The sequence below is a fragment of the Bufo gargarizans genome, unplaced genomic scaffold (assembly GCF_014858855.1).
Source record: "Bufo gargarizans isolate SCDJY-AF-19 unplaced genomic scaffold, ASM1485885v1 original_scaffold_1370_pilon, whole genome shotgun sequence".
Classification (NCBI taxonomy): domain Eukaryota; kingdom Metazoa; phylum Chordata; class Amphibia; order Anura; family Bufonidae; genus Bufo; species Bufo gargarizans.
In genome coordinates, this window is record NW_025334326.1 from 97,113 (window position 1) to 119,553 (window position 22,441).

Genomic DNA, 22,441 nt, shown 5'->3' on the forward strand with positions numbered 1-22,441 from the left:
GCGCCCCCCACGTGACCTATTCTCGCGAGACTCCGGCCCCGAGTCTCGTAATGCCAGCTTCCTCCTTTAGCTGCCCCGCAAGGAGGCGCATTATCACCCGGGCTGCCTGCGATTCGCAGGGCTTATGCCTAGACGTCGGAAGGGCTTGTATCTTGCCCCGGATCCTGGCGTCCTGCTGCAGCCGCCTGACATTTAGTCAGGGAAACAGACAGACCCAGAAAAGGCTGATCGACATCTTTCCAAAGCAGGAGGGAACCCCTGCAATGTTCTCCACTTCATCCTGGAGGGACCCAACTGGAGAAGGTAAAGCGGAGGAGGCTTTTTAATTATTGTTCTCGACGTTGTTTCCTGTCCCTGGGAGGCGGTGTATCCTCCTCCTGCTTAGTGCCGTTGGGGAGACATATGGAAATGTACAGTATATGCTAGACAAGGGACTGATGCTGCCTTTCTTGATGGACATATTCTGGCATAGTCATCTTGTCGGGCCCTGTCATTCAAGAAGGAGAGGGAGGGGCTGGCAGAGAAAGGAGGCGTAAGGATGCACAGAGTGTCTTGGGCCCGCCTTGGTTGCACTTAAAAGGTCATTTGCATTAAAAGTGCTCTCTTCAAAATGAAGCTACAGTTCAGCAAGTTAAAGATATCATTAGCTGCAGCTGCGCTGGCCCTACAAAGTATTGTGGTGGATTTAGATTGCCAACTGATTCATCTCGGGGCCTAGTCTGGCGGCCAACTATTCTCGGGGCCTAGTCTGGAGAATAAATTGGAGAGCACTCTGTTATCTGGTGTTGCACAGAACTGCACAAATGGTTACTATAAATATGAAAATTTATTGTGAAGACCTGAGAATAGGATAACATTCAAAATTACCCTCATAAAATGATAAAACTAAGATAAAAAGGTGATAAAAGTGAAAATGGAGGATGATCCAATCTAATAGATGGGGTAAAGATACAGATATACAATCGCTATTCCATGTTGGATGGTAGCCCAACCCCTGAGCATTCAGCAGATTAAATCTAGCAATAACATGTCAGTACCCCCATATCACAAATTACACTATTCATTTAGGGTTGGGGCTGGCGGCCCACTCGTCTCGGGCCCTAGCCCGGCGGCCTGCTTAGCTCCAAAAAGTTCCATGAACTTTATGGATAGTTAAAGGGGTTGTCCGGGTTCAGAGCTGAACCTGGACACATCCCCATCTTCACCCAGGCAGCCCGTGACTTGCACATCCAAGAAGTTCATGCTCCGATGCTCTCCTTTGCCCCGTGCTAAATCGCGCAGGGCAAAGGCATTTTCTGGAGTTCCGGTAACGTACCGGGCTCTCCATGGGGCTGCCAGGCGGAAGCTTCCGCCCAGCAGTGAGCCCGGTGACATCACCAGCCCTGATGGGCTGGCTTTAGCGCTGCCCTATCAGAGCCGGTGACATCACCGAACACACTGCTGGGCGGAAGCCTCTGCCCGGCAGTGTGTTATTGTAAATAAAAGAGCCCTTGCCCAGAGCGATGAAATGGGTGAAATTATAGGTATGTCCATGTTCAGCTCTGAACCCAGACAACCCCTTTAACAAGACATCTTTCCTGCTGCAGTTCCGCTCAACCCTTCACCTGGATGCAGACAAAGTGGACCTTTACAAAACTAAGCAAAAAAATAAGAAAATCCACGCCATGTGAACAGCAGTTGAACGTACGTGAATTTGTTGTGGATTTTTTTTCCCACTGATTTCAATGGAGAAGACAAAATCTGCAATCAAATCGATAAGGAATCCGATCTCTGCTGCTGCCACGTGGATCTCCAGCCACATCCCCTGGTGCAGGACATCATATCCCACCTCCTCGGAGGAAGGTCGGCCACAACGCCTGCACAACATGGCGATAATTAATTTTCTGCAACAAATCCATTGAGTGCACTTACTCCTAAAAGAGAAAGGTCATATGGAAACCTCAGAGGCGGCAATAACTGTGGAATCGACGAAGGTTTTGTCATTTGTGTTTAATCATCTTTGCATAAAAGACAAGTTGTTACTTTCAGCTATGCAAATAAGGCTTGGTTTCACAAAAAAACAAAAAAAAAAAAAACACACCTTACCTCAATTACTGTTGGAAAATGTTCTTCTACTGAAGAAACAAGCTGTGGGTGGCTCTCCCTGCCTAATAAAAGCCACCCACCAATCCTGTACACACCTTCTAAATATTAAAAGGCTTCCCCAAGTTCATGACTGTTTAGTGAAAAGCGCTAAGCCCCAAGTGTAACCATTTGATTTATTTCTGTAATACAGTTAGTGTAGAATGAAATGGGAGCTGTCTGCAGGGAGCTCCCCCTAGTGGTCGCTGCAAGCTAATAAGAATGTGATCACTTCACCCTAAGGCTGTGGAGCTCCAGAATATAAAACTTTAACACGCACAGAATTTTGGGGGGTAGTCGGGAAGGAAAACAAAAGAAACAACTTTAATTCAGAGCCCAAGTTCTGCGGCGTCTGTATTAAAGGGGCTCTCTGGTCTACAGATAATGGTGGACTATCCTCAGGACAGGTCATCAATATCAGATTGGTGAGGGGGGGGGGGGGGTCCACCAATCAGCTTTTTCGGGAAGCCACACTGCTGGAAACTATACAGTGGACAAAGCAGAAGGTGTAGTTTCCGGCGCACACTGCAGTACCCCAACATGGCCACTAGACACGGAGCTCTCTATCCCCCAGCTCCCTACGCTGTATAGCTTCTGGCTGCCTTGAAACGTCCGATTGGTGGAAGGTGCTGGACGTCGGACCCCCACCGATCTGATATTGATTACTGATCCTGAGGATAGGCCATCAACATCTAAGTCCTGGAAAACCTCTTTAAATGGGGTTCAAGCTTAGAAGAAAACAAAAACAGCAGTAGCAAATGTTTTAAAATTTTGCTGCTCCATCCCCCCCCACTCACGATGTGGTGGTCCTTCCTGTCCTTTGCTCACAAGACCACTGCGGCCAACCATGGTCTCAGTTGTCACATACTGTGCTACTTAATGGGTGGTAATACGGTAGTACGGTGTGTGACCACTGATTGGCTGCAGCAGTTAGCCAATAGTAAATAATGAATGGGGAGGGGGAAGGTTGAGCGAGTCTTCACAGGATCATAAATAGTTAAATTTTTGCCATTTGCTGTGTTTTTAAATTTTTTTATTTCACCTCTCAATAGAGCTCCAGTTGGTGGATATGTGGCAGAATTTGCTGCGACTCTCCCATTTATCTCAATGGGGCCTGAATCCAAATACCCCACAGATAAATTGAACCGTTTCTTAGTCGCAGAAATTTCTGCAGCAAATCTGCCACGTGTGAATTCATACAAAATACTACATTTCATGTAACTGCTCCTGGACCTACAAAAAAAAGGACAGGGGCAGCGATGGCAGCCAATGTAAGCATCAAGAAAACCAGTGGGATTGCGGAGGGTGCGCGCTATACAGGCATCATACATGACATTAGGGGGAACTCTGCAGTACATTTGCTTTCAAAAAGGAAAAAATAAAATAAAAATATGAAAAAAAAACGACCAACCATAGGTTTGCAGGGCTAATTCATTGACCACAGTGGCTACTAGAAAAGCCTCATACACAAAGGGCCGTTCAGCAGCTTTATTTTTCGGTAATCCGGAAGTTGAAGTCGTTATCTGCTTGTGTCATAGTCCGGAGAAGGGGGATCTGGACGCCCCTCAGGAGAGTGTAAGGAGATCCGACTATCCACAGTCTGAAGTCCTGTCTCGTTTTTTGTTTTTTTTGAGGGGGGTGGGGGAAGTACAACCTCGGTAAATCTATCGGTGGCATAAAATCCCCAAAAAACGGAGCTCAGTCTGCAGTTTCCAAAACAGATTGACTCAGTGCCAGGTCCCAGTAGTGCTCGGCCCCGTGCTTCTTAAAATGTTCCCGGGCCATGTTCTCTGTGGGGCACTGCTTGAATTTTATGTCCCCGAAACTGCGTTCTTTGGCCGTTCCCTAAAAAAATAAAAATAAAAAAAAAAATGACCAAGTAGTAGGGATTATTAGGAGGCAGAGGACGCTGTAAAGACACCTGCCTGAAAACTGCACATAATCTCTGCCGTCAGTCATTGGTTGCAGTGGTGCTCACCTAGGTCAGAAGTTTACATGCTGGGAGACTGGCTTCCTGACAGCTTCTGCTCTACAGTCGAGGGGTCGGAGAAGGGTCCGATCCTGGCTGTTAAAATTTTGTAATCGGCAATCTGTGACCCAGGACTAAGATTGGGTCACCATGTTTCCTGGCGTCTACGTTCAGCCCCAGGGGTTAATTACCCGATAACTCCCCAGGAGGCCTGCTGGTCTTTGTATAGGTGTCTGGCTTACTGGCCAGTAACTGGTTCCACCAGTCAGGTGTTGGGATGGCAGCCTGTATGCAAAGACCAGCTGTTGGCAACCAGGGCCAGGTTTCCTGCAGTGCCATCTTGCCTAAGCCTGTCAATCAAGGAGAGGGAGGAGCAAGTGTGCACAGAGTGTCTTGGGCCCGCCCTCGGTGCACTTAACCGCTCATTTGCACATGGGATAAAAGTACCAGATCTCTAAGTGAAAGGTTTCATTACATTCAGCTGAGCGAGCCCTACAAGTCCTTGTGACTGGTGACAGGTTATTATCTCTGTAGTCAAGAATCCGGGACTCACCTCCCACACTAAAGAGCACTTGTTGGACTTTTTTACACTTTCCTCATCTGACTCGTCATCATCTGTAAGGGGGAAAAAAAAAAAGGGGCCTATTATTCAGGAAAAACTCGATCTGACGTGACAGAGCGGAGTCGTACAGCTCGAGTCACCGATTACCTTCCGTTATTTCCCCCCCTGTATCTCCGGACTTACCACCTGCCCTGGCATTTGACGTCTGCTCGTCCCATTTTATCCGGCTCAGCATCAGACGCTTAAATTTCTTTTGCGATTTGGGTCCTTTACAATGAAAAATAAAAAAAATAAATCTTCAGTGAAGATCACAGCCCCAAATTGTAGTGATTCAGACAGAACTCAAAGGGTTAAGCGCACCACGTGCAGTAAAGCGGTTGCTCGCATAGACACTATGCAAATTAGCCGCGAGACATCACATGACCACATCCAATCAAAGCATAAGGCCCTGTAATTAGCATAGTTTAAACAGGAGCCACTCCTGATTGGTGGCGTCTGAGCCTGGTGAGCAGTAATGGGCACGCCGCCATCTATGGGTGCAGTCACGTGGGGGACCGCAACAAAGCACTGTGGCTAGCGATCAAACTACCACAGACCACGGGCATCTGATCTGCATTTTTCGCAGGTCCGACGCAGATCCATTAACTTCAAGGGGCCGCCAAAGATGCAGACAGCACACTGTGTGCTATCCGCATACATATGTCCGTTCAAAGCCACGCAAAAAAATAATAAATATAGAACGGTCATATTTTAAGCATAGGACACACGGCCTCTATCCATGTTCTCCAGATCTGCAGTTTGCGGACAGCAAAAATGGCCATGGCTGTGTGCATGAGCCCTAAATCTTGATGGCTTGTGGCTGCATGCATGGACAGAGTGGGGATCCCCAGCTCAGGCCACAATGGAAAGCCACTTTGTATGAAGCCGCCCTGAGCAGATATTTATCGGAATGGATGCCAGGTACAGTACTACATTCAGCTGGCCACAGCTTCCCCCTGGCATAATCTGTTGTTTGCCAGGAGCAGGGCATGGGGCAATCAGCTGATCGACATGAAGTGTAGCTCTTACCTCCTTCCACTACGACCACATTAGCATCTCTGTGTAATACAACTACCCCTGTCAGGTACAGCTGGTTGGCGTTGGCTTCAATCTTGAACTTTTTGGATGGGTTTGTTAAATTGCGAATACTGAAAATCCGAGCGAAAAGAGAAAGAATTAGAACAGACAACCTCACGATTTCTAAAGGAGCAGACTGAACACCCAAGTACGACAGGAACCAAGGAACCCCCATCTATAGATGCCAATGGATAAGGGTAGTCCTAAAACACAGGACACTGCATGCCAATCTGCATATATTCGACATGAAAGGGAGCAACAAAACACGTGGACATTACCTATATACAGCTACGTGGACCCCTTGTGTGATATCTTCCTTTAACTTTTTTACTTTCTTCTCCTTCCTTTGCTCCGCTGTTAGTTTTCTGGCTGCATTGGCCTCTTCATGAGCCCTGCAGATCCGAAATATGGTATGAGATACGCAACATCCACCCACCCATTCCCAACCAACCCATAGGCCAAATATTAGTAATGGAAATGGTGCCAAGCTACGTGTTGCCAGGCGGCCTGTAATTCGCTCAGGATGGAAACCATTGGGGGACCTGAAACTTTCAGCAGCCCGACATAATTGTACTGGGATCAGCCATCGTCAGCACTCCAGCTGCTGTGAAACTACAACTCCTCAGCATGCAAACATATTTGGCGGTTCTTCTTACTCCCATAGAAGTGAATGGTGCATTGTGGGACTTGTAGTTTCACAACAGCTGGAATCAGAAGGTTTCTGATCGCTGGCATAGTAGGAGGGCCCTTCTATAGCTTAAGAGAACGTTCTCCGTAACGTTGGAGCTATGGTATACATAATACGGTGATAATACAGTGTGCAATCTAACCGAGAAGCCTCAACATGAGATATCTCACACTCTACACCATGGTAGTAGTTTTCGGCCTCTGACCAAATCATACCTTTTAGCCCCAGAGACCTGATCCTTGGGTATCGCTGGACCCAGCGATGCCCAAGGATCACTGGGTCCAGCGATGCCCAAGGATCGCTTGACCCAGAGGGAGCATGGTATAATGTAAACGGCCCCATTGAGCGAGCACGCTCCCGTCGAGGACATACTGTTCAGGTCAACCACATATTGTGATGTAAATGTCCCAGTCGATGGCATGCTATAGTTGTGCCCTTAATGTAGTTATGTTGTATGGAGGAGGATACAAAAGGAGATTCCATAGACTCTCGCTTTGTACTTACTTCTGGCGCTTCGCCATCTGTGCCCGGACATGGGCCTCTACTTTTGTAGGGTCCTGTATTGCCTCCGTGCCCAAAACACGCATTAAATTGGATATTCGCACTGAGAAAAAAAATAAAGACAAAAGAATACAAACATTAAGCAATGCACAGGCCAGGTAGATGGCGACATGTGTCAAACCCACAATGTAGTACGGTCATCGTAAGCTATCCTAGCTTCCTGAAAGCCACCCTGGTCTTGGCATGTAGTGAAGAATCTGCTGCTCCTAGAAATCAGCACAATGAAAAGACAAACCCTACAGAGTTCACCCATAAACCTACCTTTGGGTTCTGGTGGGGGCATTAGTCCTAATCTTACTTTCTCCTGCAATTCCTTCTGTCCTTCCCTTCTTGTCTGGCGGCGAAGTTTCTTCTGCTCCTTTTTGGTTAGATAAACCCCGAGGGTAACTGGGGCATCCTTGTCAACTGAATGAGAGAACAGCAAAATGAGCACACACAAAAAACAAAAGGAAGTTGCAGCCAGCCACAATTTACTCTTGCAGTTGGGATTGGTTGCTGATAGCAGTTCTCCATATAGAGAATGTTGCCTTGATGGATCACTCCATTTATTCCACTGATGACCAGTACAGTACATGTACGGCAGAAAACGTCACTTTAAATATGGCGCCCACTCTCCATCATCAACTGTGACCACAGCATCTGAGATCCACCCCAATGGATTTGAAATGAAAAACAAGATGTGCTTTACCTGCAGACTGTCAGCTTTAATCTGAGGATATTTACATCCAAATCAGGTGAACGGTGCAGGAATTACAGCAGTTTGCATATGTGCCTCCCTCTTGTTAAGGAACCAAAAGTAATGGGACAATTGGCTTCTCAGCTGTTCCATGGCCAGGTGTGTGTTATTCCCTCATTATCCCAATTACAATGAGCAGATAAAAGGTCCATGTCATTTCCAGTCTGCTATTTGAATTCGGAATCTGTTGCTGTCAACTCTTAAGATGAGATCCAAAGAGCTGTCACTATCAGTGAAGCAAGCCATCATTAGGCTGAAAAAACACAACAAACCCATCAGAGAGATAGCAAAAACATTAGGCCTGGCCAAAACAACTGTTCGGAAGATTCTTAAAAAGAAGGAACGCATCGGTGAGCTCGGCAACACCAAAAGACTAGGAAGACCATGGAAAACAACTGTGGTGGGTGACCGAAGAATTATTTCCCTGGTGAAGAAAACACCCTTCACAACAGTTGGCCAGATCAAGAACACTCTCCAGGAGGTAGGTGTATGTGTGTCAAAGTCAACAATTAAGAGAAGACTTCACCAGAGTGAATACAGAGGGTTCACCACAAGATGTAAACCATTGGTGAGCCTCAAAAACAGGAAGGCCAGATCAGAGTTTTCCAAACGACATCTAAAAAAGCCTTCACAGTTCTGGAACAACATCCTATGGACAGATGAGACCAAGATCAACTTGTACCAGAGTGATTGGAAGAGAAGAGTATGAAGAAGGAAAGGAACTGCTCATGATCATAAGCATACCACCTCATCAGTGAAGCATGGTGGTGGCAGTGTCATGGCGTGGACATGTATGGCTGCCAATGGAACTGGTTCTCCTGTATTTATTGATGATGTGACTGCTGACAAAAGCAGCAGGATGAATTCTGAAGTGTTTCGGGCAATATTATCTGCTCATATTCAGACAAATGCTTCATAACTCATTGGACGGCACTTCACAGATGGACAATGACCCAAAGCATACTGCAAAAGCAACCAAAGAGTTTTTTTTAAGTGGAATGTTCTGCAATGGCCGAGTCAATCACCGGACCTGAATCCGACTGAGCATGTATTTCACTTGCTGAAGACAAAACTGAAGGGAAAATGCCCCAAGAACAAGCAGGAACTGAGGACAGTCTCAGTAGAGGCCGGGCAGAGCATCACCAGGGATGAGATCCAGCGTCTGGTGATGTCTATGCGTTCCAGACTTCAGGCTGTAATTGACTGCAAAGGATTTGCAACCAAGTATTAAAAAGTGAACGTTTGATTTATGATTATTATTATTCTGTCCCATTACTTTTGGCCCCTTAACAAGTGGGAGGCACATATGCAACATGTTTTAATTCCTGCACCGTTCACTTGATTTGGATTTAAATGTCCTCAAATTAAAGCTGACAGTCTGCAGGTAAAGCACATCTTAAAGTTCATTTCATTTCAAATCCATTGTGGTGGTGTAATAGAGCCAAAAATTTTTTAGAATTGTGTCGATGTCCCAATATTTATGGACCTGACTGTAGGCCAGAGACTGCTCCCAAGCTTTTTCATGACCCTACAGAAAAGTTAGCAGAAGATGCAGGTAGGACGATAAAAGCTGCGGGGTGCTTGTACCTGGAGGGCTGAGCTGAGCAGGATGCTCCACAAGATTAGTGATTCCATGGAAATCTTTCCGCACGGCTAAGGCTTCTGGTTTCCTGGATGTAGACACATAACACGATGTTATCGACAGCCGTGGGTGTCAGAGGACAAACCGAGAGTCACATTAAACCATACTCACAGGTCAATTCCATTGGGGAGAATGAATGAGTCCCACCACTCAAGATCTGGTATTTCTCCTTCCTTGATCTCTTTTTTGGGCGCGATGAGTGCCAGTCGGGTGGATGTCTGGATACCAGTTTTCTTGGCTGCCTGAGATATTTCAGCTTGTAGTTTTTCTAGCTGAGCCTGTGCAGTGACAAAATGAACTAGATTAAATACAGAAATCACCTCCAGATACCGAATGACCCCCCTCCCCAAAGAAAAAACATGAAGACGTCACCTTTGTCCTTAATCTCTGAGCAATTTTCTCAAATTTCCCTTTATCGTGGAACTTAAAGGAACGTTTTGTGCGTTGCGAAGAGGGGATGGTCACGCGAGGGTCAAAGAAAGTGTTAGACTCCAAGTCTTCTGAGGGTTTTTCCTTCAGCTGTTGTTTGAACTGCTCCCTTTTCACGGCTCGGATGTTGGCTTTCAGTGTGGGCATGCGATGGGTCAGCTCGATCTCTTTCCCTGTGGCGTCTACGGTGCGACCCTGGTCATCCAGAATAAGAGGGGTGGGTTTTGTCTGGTCCTTTAGTTCAACTTTCCTAAACACCAAGAACATTGACCATTAGTTAGTGACCTATCAGCCCTGACAAACTCAGAGGGTTGGGAGGGACAGACTCCCAGGAGACATGGTCATATTTGATCGTACTCACGGAGGGGCAATTCCCATGGCATGAAGGCTGGCCAAGCCAACCATATTGGTATTTCCGATGAGACCGGGCTTTAGGGCAAGTTGTGATTGGATCCTTGCTTGAAGCTCAGCGGCTTTCCTGGCTTTTTCAATGGCATCATTCATGAAGGTGGCAGCTTGGGAAGGTTGGATTGTGTTCCCAATGGCGGAACGGTCGGATTGGGTGGAGGAAACCTTAGGCTGATTGGAGAGGGACAGAGAGTAAGACAATTAAAGGCTTCTAACTAGCAGAATAGGCACGAGTCTGAGATTCTGGATGGGCTTTTCTACAGAGATATGCAAGTGGACCTGCTGATCTAAATTTATGCACCCCAAGGCGCCCCCCCCCCCCATCCCTTCAGATTGGGCCACACTGCAAAGGTGAAAGGTCCACTTTAAGAGCATCTCCTCAATGATTCCCCGTGCAAATAGATTCTTACCAAGAGTATGTGGCCATGGAGGTATCGGTATTGTCTACTTTCCTACAGGGAATGTCCCACATGGATAACTTTTAGCTCATTACTCAGGGCCGGCAGCTAAAACCGCTGGTGACTAGTGATTACCGTCAAGAGAAACTATGGGGAGATGTCATTTTCCCTTGCTGCGGCCACCTCTGGAGAAACGTGGTACTACATGGCACCCATTGAAGTGAGAAATTAAAGAGGCTGCAGTGAGGAGCTCTGTCTACCACACGGTTGACACAGTCGTATAGGTCTGGCGCCAACTTTCAGAGACGGAGATACACCTGAACAGCCGACGTGTTAGACCCCCGCCGGTCTTACTTTCGTAAAAGCTGGACAGCTCATTTAACTTAGCAGTTCATGATCACGTTGAGCCCTCCAGACCAAATGCCCCTCTCTCTACTATGGTTAATGGCGACGCTTTCAAAGGAGAGGACCCCCCCATGGTAAGATGCCACCATCAGTTCATTTTTAGAAGGTGCAGCAAAAGTGAAGGATGATAGGTGTTGTATACCGTACCACTGCAGGAGGACTGACGAAGCTCAGCTGTTTTTTCCTCTCTTCTATCTGCCGGGTGGCGGCTTCCATCATCTGCTTAATCTGCAACACAGACACATGACATATGTTCTAAGTAAGCATCCAACATACAGGCTCGCCATAAGAGCCATGTGCCCCTTCACAATCATCGAAGCTCAGGGGCATACAAACATTGGTGTGGTAGAACGACCCGTCTGTCTAGTTTATGTCATACACTTTGGATAAATTGTCCTTCAGCAGGCTGGATGGATGAGGTAGACATATTGAATGAAGAAGGCCTACCTGCAGCTTGGTCAGCATTCCTGGGCTCTCAGTCGGGGGGCCGGGAATCACCTCCGGCTCCTCCACTTCTTCAAAGCGTGGGACGCGCTTTTTCTTTGAATTCGAATCCTTGCCATGACCTTGATCATCTCCAAACGCTTCCTATTGAGAGGGAAACAAGCAGGCCACACTGTAAAATATGAAGTTGATGGAATGAGTTGATTTTGACAGGGACACCATAGCCAGCAAGGCAATTCCTCTGCAGCATTATATGGTGACTATTCAGCTGAATGACAGCTCCTTTAGGACAACTGGCTCAAAGAAGGGGTGCCCTAAGCATCTATGATGTCCATTTATTCCAAAAGGACATACGGACAGGGTCTGTCGTTATGAGACAAGACCTTCTGTCTCGTATAGACAACCTATGTCCACATGTCCCATCTATGCCTAGGATCATCATATAAAAGGTGTCCACTGCTCTATCAGCCAGAACACACCGCTGCTCTAGCTGACCCATGTTACACTGTGTAGGGAAACGCCTAAAGGTACATTTATTAATGCAATTCCATGAGGACTAACAGAGGATCGTCAGAAACAGATGCTTCGGCGCTGTGAATTTGAATTATGCAGGCCATGTCCAGAACTGAGCCAAGAGGATCCTCACCTTAATTTCCCGCTTCCTGCTTTTGTCACTGCTGGATCGGGAGTGCCGGGAACCCCGACTTTCCCTGACAGCGTCATAAAGCTTGTCAACAAAACGCGGAGTGGAGTCATCTAGAAAGGGTTTCAGATGATCTAAAAGGAAAACAACAATGTGTGCAATGAATGGTTAGGAGCAGCAAGCCAGGGGTTTCACCATGAATGGTTATGGGTTACACTAGGAGCAAGCCAGGGGTTTCACCATGAATGGTTATGGGTTACACAAGGAGCAAGCCCGGGGTTTCACCATGAATGGTTAGGGGCTACACTAGGAGCAAGCCAGGGGTTTCACCATGAATGGTTAGGGGCTACACTAGGAGCAAGCCAGGGGTTTCACCATGAATGGTTAGGGAATACACTAGGAGCAAGCCAGGGGTTTCACCATGAATGGTTAGGGAATACACTAGGAGCAAGCCAGGGGTTTCACCATGAATGGTTGGGGGTTAGACTAGAAGCAAGCCAGGGGTTTCACCATGAATGGTTATGGGTTAGGGCCCTTTCACACTTGCGTTGGCCGGTTCCGGCATAGAGTTCCGTCGTCGGGGCTCTATGCCGGAACAATCCTGATCAGGATTATCCTAATGCATTCTGAATGGAGAGAAATCCGTTCAGGATGCATCAGGATGTCTTCCGTTCCGGAACGGAACGTTTTTTGGCCGGAGAAAATACCGCAGCATGCAGTACTTTTTGCTCCGGCCAAAAATCCTGAACACTTGCCGCAAGGCCGGATCCGGAATGAATGCCCATTGAAAGGCATTGATCCGGATCCGGCTTTTTCTGAATGGTTACCATGGCTACCAGGACGCTAAAGTCCTGGCAGCTATGGTAAAGTGTAGCGGGGAGCGGGGGAGCAGTATACTTACAGTCCGTGCGGCTCCCGGGGCGCTCCAGAGTGACGTCAGGGCGCCCCAGGCGCATGGGTGACGTGATCGCATGTACACGTCATCCATGCGCCTGGGGCGCTCTGACGTCATTCTGGAGCGCCCCGGGAGCCGCGCGGACTGTAAGTATGCCGCTCCCCACTACTACTATGGCAACCAGGACTTTAATAGCGTCCTGGCTGCCATAGTAACACTGAAAGCATTTTGAAGACGGATCCGTCTTCAAATGCTTTCCGTACACTTGCGTTTTTCCGGATCCGGCGTGTAATTCCGGCAAGTGGAGGACACGCCGGATCCGGACAACGCAAGTGTGAAAGGGCCCTTAGACTAGGAGCAAGCCAGGGGTTTCACCATGAATGGTTAGGGGTTAGACTAGTAGGAACTGGAAGGGTTTCCCAATGATCAGCTTATTAAAAAGAAAAAATTTCCACAAGCAGACACCCCCTTCAAGAAACACAGGGGGGAGAATTCGCTACACTGATGTCAAGGAAAACTGGCTTGGTTGCCCATAGCAACCAATCAGATTCCTCTTTTCATTTTTCAGAGCTGCGGAAAATAAAAGGAACGATCAGATTGGTTGTTATGAACAACTAAGACAGTTTTCCCTTAGTCCAGTTTTGAAAAATCTCCCCCATAGTCCTTGAATGTTTTGCCATTTTTAAGAACCCTGCTTAAGGTCAGTGAATAGAAACATTAAAGGGGCACTCCGGTTATAAGAAGTTATCCCCCTAACCATATGCTAGATCAAAGGGCGCCTAGAACTCTTAGTGATCTTGAGAAATCTAGCCCCGTACCCGCAACAAATGGAGCAACAGGTTGGGATGTTCCGCGCTGCGCCATTCCTTCTCTAGGAGACTGCCAAAGACTGTAAAGTACACAGCGCTCAACAGGGACGGGGGGGCCTTGTTGATGTGATTTTTGGGGGCCCAAGCAGGCCCAATAGGGTGTTGCATTGCATCAGTCAAGGCACTGTATTAGCACATCTCTCTTCAGGCGCTGACACATTGTAACGAGCCAATCTCTCACATTTCACATCAAGAACATTAGTAATGCGACAGTGGCAGATCAGTAGGATACATTATGACTGGTGGAGAGCTGACCTCTGGGACCCCCATTGATTGCAAGAATTATGCCCCCCCCCCCCCCCCAAAACTAGTTCCCCTTCTGCATTTTCTAAGCACAGCCTGCTCCAGAACAGTGAAAGGAATACAGCACTGCGGAGCCATCGCTGTCAGGATCGGTGGTGGTCCCAGAGGTAAGTCCCCCACCAATCATATCCCTCAAGATGGAAATCCAGATCCATGTGTGCGTCCGTCTCGCTCAGGTCTTACCCGCAGCCTTCTTCTTGTCCATGCCCTTGCCCACGCAGTTCAGGGCAGCCGTGACGACGGTGGGCTCCGAGAAGCCCAGGACTCCCTTGACCGTTTTCTCTATCCATGGCTTTAGGTCATCGAGCTCCCGCCTTGAAAGAGACATGTTCTCACGCGGTGGAGGACGCTCTGATCCCACAGCTGGAACATAAAGGGATGGCATTCTTATTTATCACGTGTACGTGCCAGTATGCCCGATAGGCGAGGATCTCAGGGGTGGGATCGGCGCCTAGTGAGAAAATCCGGTTCCACCATACACTATAGGACCTCCAGTTACATGAAGAACCAAAGGCTGCTTGCTCGGCTCTTTCCGTGACCTCACACAAGAGCAAATACAAATGGAACTCAGTGGGAGAAGAGTCCAGGACTCTTACCAGCGGCAGGAGGCACCTAGTGATGAAAGGTGTCCCATCCCCCGATTCTCTGGCGCTGTCCTGGACTCTTCTCCCAATAAACTTGATCTACGGGCATGGGCATCCCACCATGATGGTAATTAGTGTCCCCAGCCTCAGCTTATTGGCCACGGGGTGTCTTGCAGTAGCTTGAAGCCCAAAATTAAAGTGTCCCTCCAGTCTGATGAAGCGGGAACAACAGCATGCTCAATACCAACAAGTACCATGCACAATACTCGCTGCGCCTCCCCATACCTACGCCACATCTGGTGGGACAGTATAGCCAGCCATATACCCACCCATTGGGCAGGACCAGCCCTCCACGTGCACCTCACCCCCACAGTCACGATCCCTGCAGCTGAGCCCGTCCACATCGTGACGGAGACCCCCTTCTATCATTGATTACGATGACGTTGCGCTGTCACCCAGCTGGAGCCACACTGACCCATGAAAGCAGTCCTGGGTGCTTATTTTAAACAAATAAAACTTTATTCCTAAAGCCCTTGCACTGCACATCTGCCTCAGAACTTTACTAGCTCTGCCCAAGCTCCATGCCCTAGCACTAGAAGTCCTCACACACCCCTTGCCTATACGTCTCCGTGGTTACCCGGGGCAACGTGTACTCCAGCCCAGGGTTTCCGCGGCCTACGCATTTCTACCATATATCCTTTACCCGGCGCCCCCCTCTAGTGGCCGCCAGCAGTAACTCACCCGCTTGCCGTATGTAACTTCCTCCCTGGCTTACTGTTTACAGCACCGGGACTAACGGAGGCTAAACGTCAGACCGGAAACGGAAGCTGAGGGAGCATGCAGCTTGGCGCACTCGCAATGACCCGCATCACGTGGTGCGCCGCGCAAAGCATCACGGGTAGGGAATTTCAACACGCGCCTTTGAATAACTTTATTGGCAGCGGTAAGTGACAAAAATGTTCTTCCATATTTTTTTTTGCTCAAATGTGTGTAAAATAGAAAAAAAAAAGATTCTTTGCAAATAATTATTATTCGTCTTTATTAAAAAAAATGCTTTTATACAAATTGTTTTGTGTATACAGTTCCTATGCAGACCCATGCGTCTCTATGGATACAAAGGCCCTCTGTCAGCTAGTCCTGCAGTTACATATCCCTCCTCCCCCAAGCATCACAGATTAGGCTAGGTCTACACGACAACATTTGTCGCGCGACATTTTGTTGCACTAATGTCGCGTGACAATTTTATAATGGCAGTCTATGGTGTCGCACTGCAACATGCGACATGTTGCGACGCGACAGTCGCAGAAAAATCCATCTTGAATGGATTTTCTGCGACTGTCGCGTCGCAGTCGCAGCATGTCGCATGTTGCAGTGCGACACCATAGACTGCCATTATAAACAATTGTCGCGCGACATTAGTGCAACAAAATTTTGCGCGACAAATGTCGTGTAGACCTAGCCTAAGGCTAGGTCTACACGACGACATTTGTCGCGCGACATTTTGTTGCACCAATGTCGCGTGACAACTTTTATAATGGCAGTTTATGGTGTCGCACTGCAACATGCGACATGCTGCGACTGCGACGCGACAGTCGCAGAAAATCCATTCAAGATGGATTTTTCTGCGACTGTCGCGTCGTAGTCGCAACATGTCGCATGTTGCAGTGCGACACCATAGACTGCCATTATAAAAATTGTCGCGCGACATTGGTGCAACAAAAAGTCGCGCGACAACTTTTGCGCCCTATCTGTCGTGCGACTTTTTGTCGCGCGACAAATGTCGTAGTGTAGACCTAGCCTAAGAGTCCCAGGAGTCGTCTCTCCTACGGCGCGCGCCGGACACTAGGGCGGCGCTGTATATATCGCCCCTCCCTGATGATTATGCTGGTGGGATGAGGATGACAGACTGGGTGCACTAGTGGTTCATTTATACAGGCTGGCTAGCACTAATGGAGGGTCTTATAGAACTATGGTAGGCGGTTATGGGGACAATCGCAGACACAGACTAAATGTATGAAGGCCCAGTACTTATTGGGATCAGGCACTATGCCTGGCTCGCGGTATAATGGCGGTACGGACATCTTAGGCATCAATTACCAAAGACTATTCTTGTTGCCCCTAGCAGCCAATCAGAGCTCAGCTTTCATGTATTCAACTGCTCTGGAAAAATTAGAGCTGTCCTCTGATTGGTTGCTAGGCAATATATAGTCTTACTGTTAGGCCTCATGCACACGACCGTTGTTGTGGTCCGCATTTTTTGCGGCTCAGGTGCGGACCCGTTCACTTCAATGGGGCCGCAAAAGATGCGGACAGCACTCCGTGTGCTGTCCGCATCCGTTGCTCCGTTCCGTGGCCCCGCAAAAAAAAAAATATAGCATGTCCTATTCTTGTCCGTTTTGCAGACAAGAATAGGCATTTCTACAATGGGCCGCCCGTTCAGTTCCGCAAATTGCAGAAGGCACACGGGCGGCTTCAGTTTTTTGCGGACCGCAAAAAACGGAGCGGTCGTTTGCATGAGGCCTTAGACAGCTCGGATGAATCAGGCCCGTTCCTCGGGGGGAGGAGGTGCGCCTATGATATTACCTATTGTATGTAATCCCCTAATATTCTATATAATGCATATTTATATATTTGGGTTAGGCGAGGTTCACATCTGCGGCAGAGGTTCTGGTAGAAGGTGCCGTCTCAAATTTCGGGAAACCGCTATATTGGTAAATGTGCTAGATCATGAAGGACCTGCCCGCTTTTTGTAAAAGTGTTAAAAAAAAACCCGGCAAAATTCAGCCTCAAAACTGGAATTGTGGCTAAATTTGGGAGTTTTCTACACCATAAAATTGCGGAAGAAGATGGATCCCCCCACACAGCGCTCAGATGAACAGTTGTTGACCCTCGGTGTCTCCAGCGAGTGTTCTTATTCGGCGCAACAGTGCCAGGGGCTTGCTTAGTTATTTCATAATGAATTTTATTTAAAAGGATAGTCCCATCTGGGACATTTATGGCATATCGATAGGATGGGGCCCCCAAAGTGAACAGAGAGCAAGTGGCACAAGCAGGGGGCCCCCTCCATTCACTGCTGAAAATAGCTGAGCGCTGGCCTGGGTATTTTTAGGAGACCTGTAGCAGTGAACAAGGGGTGGACGCTTGTCTTCTGTTCAATGCTGTCCTATAAAAGTGAATGCAGAGGACGCTGCGCATGCGCTGTTTGCTCTCCTTTCACTTCGGAGCCTTGTTATGGAGATAAGAGCGGGTCCCGCAGGCGACACCTGCACCTATGTGACATTTACGGTGTATCCTATCAATATATACCTTTAAGGTCTCAAGCAGGAATACCCCTTTAACCCCCTCCTTGAGAAAGTCATCCTTACATCCCTGAAACCAAAGAACGCAATCAAAGACACAGAAGACGTTTATTGGGGGGCAAGTGGCCAAATAGTTTATTTGAAATAGTAGAAATGGCAGAACCCCCGACTCAGAGAGTCACGCTCCAGCACACAGAAGAGGAAGACCTCCTGTGGAGGAAACCTCTAGAGAACCATGGATGGAGGACTGCCCTTCCCTTGGGCCTAGAGGGTAATGCCGCCAGGTGGCTGCCACATAAATAGAGGGGGGCAGCAGTTAGGCGGATGTCCTTTCTGTCCTGTGGGGCTTTGGGCTTCCTGCTAGAACCTCCAAATTTCATCAAGGTGCGGTGGACGTAAGTGGGTGGTCAAGCTCAAGGTCCTCAGGCCATCAAGTATGGCCGCTCGCCTTTTTTTTTTTTTATAGGGGGTCTGCTCTTTCGACGTAGGTGTTTGTGATATCACCTTGTCGGCAGTGTTCTGAAGGGTTAACCCTTTACTGACCATCAAAGTGCCATACTGCAGAGGCCATTAACCCCTTCCTGACCACAGCGCGTCAGTACGCGTCAATTTTCTTAACCATAGTACATTTACGGTCCCCCCTGACAATCGCAGACAATTCCTCACGCTGGCAGCTCGGTGATAGGTCAAGAGGGGGCAAGGCAACATGGCACCTAAGCTCCTCCACAATTGTCATCCTCCACACACGCAAATAGAGTCGAAAGTAGGATGCGGATGAATGAAGAAGCCGCTTACTCGTTGCCATCGGTTCATCTGCCGCCGAAGCTGCTCTGGTCCCTGCTGATCTGAACTTCCTGTTCTGACTTGACACATTTCCCATGCAGCCAGTCACTGGCATTAGCTAGGCGGGCCTTATCTAGCTTCTATTGCACAAACACAGACCCTCCTCCTTGGCGCTTGCGCAGTACAAACACTCTGTTGTAAAGGCTCTCCCTTACTATAAAGTACTGCCTCTACTGCACATGCACCAGACAGAGGACTCTGCTTGGGCCATAGAAGCTAAAGGATGGCAGCGCTAAGACACCTTTTCTACTGCGCATGTGGCAAACATGGGTTCCAGGATATACACAGCAGAAACCAAGGAACAGCGGTGCACATCAGTGTTCACACTGTGTTACGCTTAGCTGCAGACGTAAGGGGCGCGCATGACAGAGGAAGTTAAAAAGCACCAAAAGCAATGTATGCCATGACCTGCCCTCGGGCCATGTACTAGACACCCCATTTAGTCCAGTGGGACTCATGACAATGCATAGGGAGATAATACATACCAGGTACAGTGCCCTCTAATACACCGGATAGTGCACCCGCTAATGTACCAGGTACAATGCCCACTAAAATACTGGGTACAGTTTCCTCTGGGTATAGTGCACTCTGCTATACCAGACAGCGCGCGCGCCCTCTGCTATACCAGACAGCGCGCCCCCTCTGCTATACCAGACAGCGCGCCCCCTCTGCTATACCAGACAGCGCGCCCCCTCTGCTATACCAGACAGCGCGCGCCCTCTGCTATACCAGACAGCGCGCGCCCTCTGCTATACCAGACAGCGCGCGCCCTCTGCTATACCAGACAGCGCGCGCCCTCTGCTATACCAGACAGCGCGCGCCCTCTGCTATACCAGACAGCGCGCGCCCTCTACTATACCAGACAGCGCGCGCCCTCTGCTATACCAGACAGCGCGCGCCCTCTGCTATACCAGCTACAGTGTCCTCTGAGTATAGTGCCTTCTAATATACTGTGCAGAGTGCCCCCTGATATACTAGGTCAGGGACCAGCAACCTTTGGCACTCCAGCTGCTGTGAAACTACAACTCCCAGCATGCAAACATACTCAGCTGCTCCTCTAACTAATAGAAGTTAATGGAGCACCCTGGGAGTTGTAGTTTCAGAACAGCTGGAGTGACGGAGGCTGCTGATCCCTGTACCAGGCGGAGCGCCCCCTGTAAATAGAACACTAAGATAGAAATTATACAGAAAACAGTTTAATATTCACATTCATTACATCTGCACCGAATCAGTCATTCTGAGGCCGCCCATAGTATCTCCTGCCGCCGGTCATGTGATGTGGTGACAAGCGTGACGCCATAGCGCTGCCCCCAGCGTCGTCATCCCTCTAACATCCAGGCCAGGGGTCCGTGCGGGCCTTCCGGCTCAGGAACGCAACCTTTCTTACCATCTCGGAGTTGTAGATCCGCTGACAGGTCTCGTACTTTATCCTCCTCCTCTGGTCACATGGCTTCTCATAATAACGTTTCCGCTTCACCTCGTCAACCAATCCTTCTGTCGTCAGGATCCTGGAGGGAGGAAAACCAGACTTCTGAGCACCACAGGCTGACTGCAAGTAGTGCCCCCTCAGCTGTGTATTAAGAGCGTCTGTGTCTTAGCTGCTGAGGAACCTCCTCAAGCGCCCCTCGGCTGCTGAGGAACCTCCTCAAGCGCCCCTCGGCTGCTGAGGAACCTCCTCAAGCGCCCCTCGGCTGCTGAGGAACCTCCTCACGCGCCCCTCGGCTGCTGAGGAACCTCCTCACGCGCCCCTCGGCTGCTGCGGAACCTCCTAACGCACCCCTCGGCTGCTGCGGAACCTCCTAACGCGCCCCTCGGCTGCTGCGGAACCTCCTAACGCACCCCTCGGCTGCTGAGGAACCTCCTCACGCGCCCTCGGCTGCTGAGGAACCTCCTAACGCGCCCCTCGGCTGCTGAGGAACCTCCTCACGCGCCCCTCGGCTGCTGAGGAACCTCCTAACGCGCCCCTCGGCTGCTGAGGAACCTCCTCAAGCGCCCCTCGGCTGCTGAGGAACCTCCTCAAGCGCCCCTCGGCTGCTGAGGAACCTCCTCAAGCGCCCCCTCGGCTGCTGAGGAACCTCCTCACGCGCCCCTCGGCTGCTGAGGAACCTCCTCACGCGCCCCTCGGCTGCTGAGGAACCTCCTCACGCGCCCCTCGGCTGCTGAGGAACCTCCTCACGCGCCCCTCGGCTGCTGAGGAACCTCCTCACGCGCCCCTCGGCTGCTGAGGAACCTCCTAACGCGCCCCTCGGCTGCTGAGGAACCTCCTCACGCGCCCCTCGGCTGCTGAGGAACCTCCTCACGCGCCCCTCGGCTGCTGAGGAACCTCCTCAGGCGCCCCTCGGCTGCTGAGGAACCTCCTCAGGCGCCCCTCGGCTGCTGAGGAACCTCCTCAGGCGCCCCTCGGCTGCTGAGGAACCTCCTCAGGCGCCCCTCGGCTGCTGAGGAACCTCCTCAGGCGCCCCTCGGCTGCTGCGGAACCTCCTCAGGCGCCCCTCGGCTGCTGCGGAACCTCCCAACGCGCCCCTCGGCTGCTGCGAAACCTCCCAACGCGCCCTCGGCTGCTGCGAAACCTCCCAACGCGCCCCTCGGCTGCTGCGAAACCTCCCAACTCTCCCCTCGGCTGCTGCGAAACCTCCCAACGCGCCCCTCGGCTGCTGCGGAACCTCCTAACGCGCCCCTCGGCTGCTGCGGAACCTCCTAACGCACCCCTCGGCTGCTGCGGAACCTCCTAACGCACCCCTCGGCTGCTGCGGAACCTCCTAACGCACCCCTCGGCTGCTGCGGAACCTCCTAACGCACCCCTCGGCTGCTGCGGAACCTCCTAACGCACCCCTCGGCTGCTGCGGAACCACCTAAAGCACCCCTCTGCTGCTGCAGAACCTCCTAACGCACCCCTCGGCTGCTGCGGAACCTCCTAATGCACCCCTCGGCTGCTGAGGAACCTCCTAATACACCCAGCTTTCCCAAAGGTAGATAATACAGGAATTTCTTATCTAGACTTAACCCTGTCCTATCTGTCACCTGTTCAGCGTCTTATAAGCGGCGTCCACGTTTCCGTTCTGCACTTTCACCGTGCGGGCAACAAACTTCAGATGATTCGCCATCTCAACCCCCCTGTGAAAAGTCACGTCCACTGCATACTGTCTACAGCGCACCGGCAACCGGCACTGGCTACTACAAGTCCCAGCACACCCTGTGGACAATCATGCAACATCACATGCCATGCTGGGAGTTGTAGCACTACAAGAAACAAGCACAAAGACTACACGCTGATAATCATGTCATGCCAGGGGTTGTAGTACTACAGGAAGCAAGCGCAAAGTCAACACGCTGATTCTCAAGCCATGCTGGGAGTTGTAGTACTAGAGGGAGCAAGCGCAAGGACTACCCTCTGGTTCTCATGCTATGCTGGGAGTAGTAGTACTAGAGGGAGCAAGTGCAAGGACTACCCTCTGGTTCTCAAGCCATGCTGGGAGTTGTAGTACTAGAGGGAGCAAGTGCAAGGACTACCCTCTGATTCTCAAGC

At 49.7% G+C, this 22,441-nt stretch overlaps 2 protein-coding genes across 2 annotated transcripts; both read right to left on the bottom strand.

The window, feature by feature from the left end:
• Nucleotides 1-3,653: 3,653 nt before the first annotated feature.
• PRPF3 (pre-mRNA processing factor 3) lies at nucleotides 3,654-15,630 on the bottom strand. The gene is made up of 16 exons (XM_044273974.1): nucleotides 15,515-15,630; nucleotides 14,373-14,552; nucleotides 12,126-12,256; nucleotides 11,483-11,623; nucleotides 11,183-11,263; nucleotides 10,186-10,403; nucleotides 9,768-10,074; nucleotides 9,507-9,673; nucleotides 9,341-9,423; nucleotides 7,279-7,422; nucleotides 6,961-7,060; nucleotides 6,047-6,160; nucleotides 5,721-5,839; nucleotides 4,836-4,919; nucleotides 4,644-4,705; nucleotides 3,654-3,966 (listed from the first exon to the last, which is right to left on the bottom strand). Exons 2-16 carry the CDS (start codon nucleotides 14,515-14,517, stop codon nucleotides 3,820-3,822), a joined length of 2,043 nt encoding a protein of 680 aa, XP_044129909.1. The 5' UTR covers nucleotides 14,518-14,552; nucleotides 15,515-15,630; the 3' UTR covers nucleotides 3,654-3,819.
• Nucleotides 15,631-20,095: 4,465 nt separating this feature from the next.
• MRPS21 (mitochondrial ribosomal protein S21) lies at nucleotides 20,096-22,083 on the bottom strand. Its single transcript, XM_044273975.1, has 2 exons — nucleotides 21,937-22,083; nucleotides 20,096-20,423 (listed from the first exon to the last, which is right to left on the bottom strand). The coding sequence occupies exons 1-2, from the start codon at nucleotides 22,017-22,019 to the stop codon at nucleotides 20,243-20,245; spliced, it is 264 nt and encodes an 87-aa protein (XP_044129910.1). The 5' UTR covers nucleotides 22,020-22,083; the 3' UTR covers nucleotides 20,096-20,242.
• Between the last annotated feature and the right edge of the window lie 358 nt (nucleotides 22,084-22,441).

Excerpts from the sequence above, each read along its gene's own strand:
- PRPF3 (XM_044273974.1), bottom strand. The coding sequence starts at position 14,517 with ATGTCTCTTTCAAGGCGGGAGCTCGATGACCTAAAGCCATGGATAGAG. Across the intron at positions 12,257-14,372 it reads GGACAAGAAGAAGGCTGCGG|ATCATCTGAAACCCTTTCTA; the intron begins GTAAGACCTGAG and ends TTTTCCTTTTAG. Across the intron at positions 5,840-6,046 it reads GTCCACGTAGCTGTATATAG|TATTCGCAATTTAACAAACC; the intron begins GTAATGTCCACG and ends TCGGATTTTCAG.
- MRPS21 (XM_044273975.1), bottom strand. The coding sequence starts at position 22,019 with ATGGCGAATCATCTGAAGTTTGTTGCCCGCACGGTGAAAGTGCAGAAC. Across the intron at positions 20,424-21,936 it reads GCTTATAAGACGCTGAACAG|GATCCTGACGACAGAAGGAT; the intron begins GTGACAGATAGG and ends TCCTCCCTCCAG.